At 36.8% G+C, this 2,810-nt stretch overlaps 1 protein-coding gene across 1 annotated transcript; it reads left to right on the top strand.

Annotated features, from left to right (window-relative positions):
- The first annotated feature begins 717 nt into the window (after nt 1-717).
- Nucleotides 718-2,554, top strand: LOC107840204 (serine/threonine-protein kinase OXI1). The gene is made up of 2 exons (XM_016683985.2): nt 718-1,449; nt 1,541-2,554. The coding sequence occupies exons 1-2, from the start codon at nt 1,067-1,069 to the stop codon at nt 2,457-2,459; spliced, it is 1,302 nt and encodes a 433-aa protein (XP_016539471.1). The 5' UTR covers nt 718-1,066; the 3' UTR covers nt 2,460-2,554.
- The last annotated feature ends 256 nt before the right edge of the window (nt 2,555-2,810 follow it).

Here is a 2,810-nt window from a genome sequence, read left to right as displayed (position 1 = left end):
ATGGAGATATATTATATACTAAATAAATTCAAAATTTTACTTGTATTATAAATATATACTCTTTCTGTTCACTTTTACTTGTCACTATTTTGCGTTTTGAGGTCAATCTGCATGAACTTTGACCAACATTTTAAGATGTATAATTTAATATTTACAACAACAACATATCCGGTGTATCTCCACATAGTAGGGTCTGGGGAGGGTAGACTGTACGCAGATCATACCGCTACCTCAGGTGAAGTAGAGATGTTGTTTCCGATAGACCCCCGACTTAGAACCGATAATAGTATAAAAAATATAAAAGATAAGTAAATATAAACTTGTACGGTATGCAAAAAATAAACTAACAGTATAGCAAATACAAAAGATAAGTGTATATAAACTAGTACGGTATGCAAATTAAGCTAACACCGCTATTCCCAAGATAATACTACAGCCACAATACCACGAACAAGAAACTCCAGAGATAAAAGAATGCTCTCCTACTATTTAAATTTAAAATTTAGATGGTCAGAAAATATATGAAAAATGCTATAAGTTGCAATCCTTCTTCATATTAATAAAATGATAAAAAAACATAGCTTAACATATTTATCAAAATTTATACAGATTGACCTGGAAAAACGAAAAGTGACAAATAAAAACGAACAGAGGGAGTATATCTAAACTCATGTATGTATATATGTGTGGGGGTAATAGGCCTCTTAAAGTTTGTGTGTCCTAACAAATTCAGATCTAATTTAGGGATATAATTTAGCATCTGAATTTGTTATGACACATGCTCCAAGTCCAATCTTCTCCCGCAAGGAAATACAGAAGGGACGTCTTTTAATTTCTTTGAATTGTTAATAACTCAGAAGGCTCACCCTATAAAAAGTCTAGAAGACGAATGGTTCTTTATGTTGCTCGAGAAATTAAATCGAGGCTTCCAACACCGAAGATCCTTTCAATAGACTTCAAATTAAACCAGTTTTGTTTATTAGAACAGTTTTTTTAACTACTACAACTTGACCATTTCCGGCATTTGTGCAACAGATTCGTCAAGCAGGTTGCGGTAACCTCCGCCATGAACAACGTAGACGACCATGAAAAGACAGAGAATGCCTCCCTAGAACTGCGGAATTTAAAGGTAATTTCTGCCCTCGGCCGCGGAGCTAAAGGAGTGGTGTTTTTGGTTCGGACAGAGGACATTGAGTTGCTTGCTCTGAAAACTATTTTGAGAGCTTCAATTGAGAGGAAGAACAATGCCAATAAGAAGAGCGGATACAAAAGAATTTGGCTCGAGCGGGACGTGCTCAGTTCTTTTCAGCATCCGCTTCTGCCTAAACTCAAAGGAGTTTTATCAACGGAGAAGATTGTCGGATATGCCCTTGATTACTGTCCTGGTGGTGATCTCAATTCTCTACGCAAAAAACAAACTGAAAAGATGTTCTCCGACGATACAATAAGGTGATCATAATATTTGGTGAATTTTGTTCCGATCGACAACTGTCATATACTATTTTTATTAATTCAAATATTGTTCTGTTTATGACTACAGATTCTACGCGGTGGAGTTAGTGCTAGCATTGGAGCATCTGCATGGATCAGGGATTGTATACAGAGATTTGAAGCCAGAAAACGTAATGATTCAAGAGAACGGTCATATAATGCTAATCGATTTCGATCTCTCTACAAAACTCTCACCTAAAACTCCAGAAACTCGGCAAATAAAAACAGCCAACCCTCCTAAATTATATGAACAAACCGCTTTAAAGAGCAAAAAGAAGAACTGGTTCTTTCTCTTGAACAAATGTTGCAATTCGGAAATCTCTCCAGATGATTCAGTTCACTCAGCTCGGCTCACTCCTTACTCGGAATTCGACTGCATCGACAAGTCAAATTCGTTCGTCGGAACAGAAGAGTATTTAGCGCCGGAGATCATCTTAGGCAACGGCCATGATTTCTCGGTTGATTGGTGGTGTCTAGGAGTTGTACTGTACGAGATGCTGTACGGAACAACGCCGTTTAGGGGCTCAAATCGGAAGGAAACATATTATCGAATACTCTCAAAGGCGCCGGATTTAATAGGTGAAGCGACTCCGTTGAGAGACTTGATAAAGAAGTTACTCGAAAAGGATCCGAAACAGAGGATCTCCTTGGATGAAATCAAGGGTCACAATTTTTTCAAATCTGTAGACTGGGATTTTGTAGTGCATCTTCCGAGGCCGCCATTTATCCCTGTGCCCTCGGATATTGCAGATCAGGCCGAGAATAGGGAAATTGATATTGAGTCATTTGTAGAGGGAGTGTTTGAAGTTGAAGAGGAGGAAGATGATGGGCGCTGCAAAAATAATTCGCAAGCTAACCATGGTGATGAACTGATGAAAGCTAACCATGGTGATGAACTGATGAATATAAAAACAAAGGGGTGTGGGTTGAAGGAATATCTTGATAATCCTAATTTTTTTGTCTTCTGACTAAACTTCTTAGTATATTCACATTTGAAGTACAGAGTAAAGCATCCGCGTATGTTGCTCATTTATACAGTATTAAATACGAGTAATTTTTTCATCTCTGGTCAGCCTTGATCATTGATCATGTAGCAGAATTCTGATTCCATTTTGACCAGTAGAAAATTTTTCATCTCTGCCACTCTTTTGATTAATCCTGTATTGTAGTTACTCTTATTGCTGTTTTGAGTGCTATATGCAGTCTTTTTTCCTTCATAAATATTACAGATAATTTTGAATAGCTGAATGATTATACGAGTAAAATAATTTTTTTTTTTTTGTCAACAATGAAGAATTTATTCATTACTAATGCTGCAT

This window comes from Capsicum annuum, chromosome 1 (genome assembly GCF_002878395.1).
Source record: "Capsicum annuum cultivar UCD-10X-F1 chromosome 1, UCD10Xv1.1, whole genome shotgun sequence".
Taxonomy (NCBI): Eukaryota; Viridiplantae; Streptophyta; class Magnoliopsida; order Solanales; family Solanaceae; genus Capsicum; species Capsicum annuum.
Note: the sequence above shows the minus strand (reverse complement) of the source record. Positions and strands in the feature narration are given on the sequence as shown.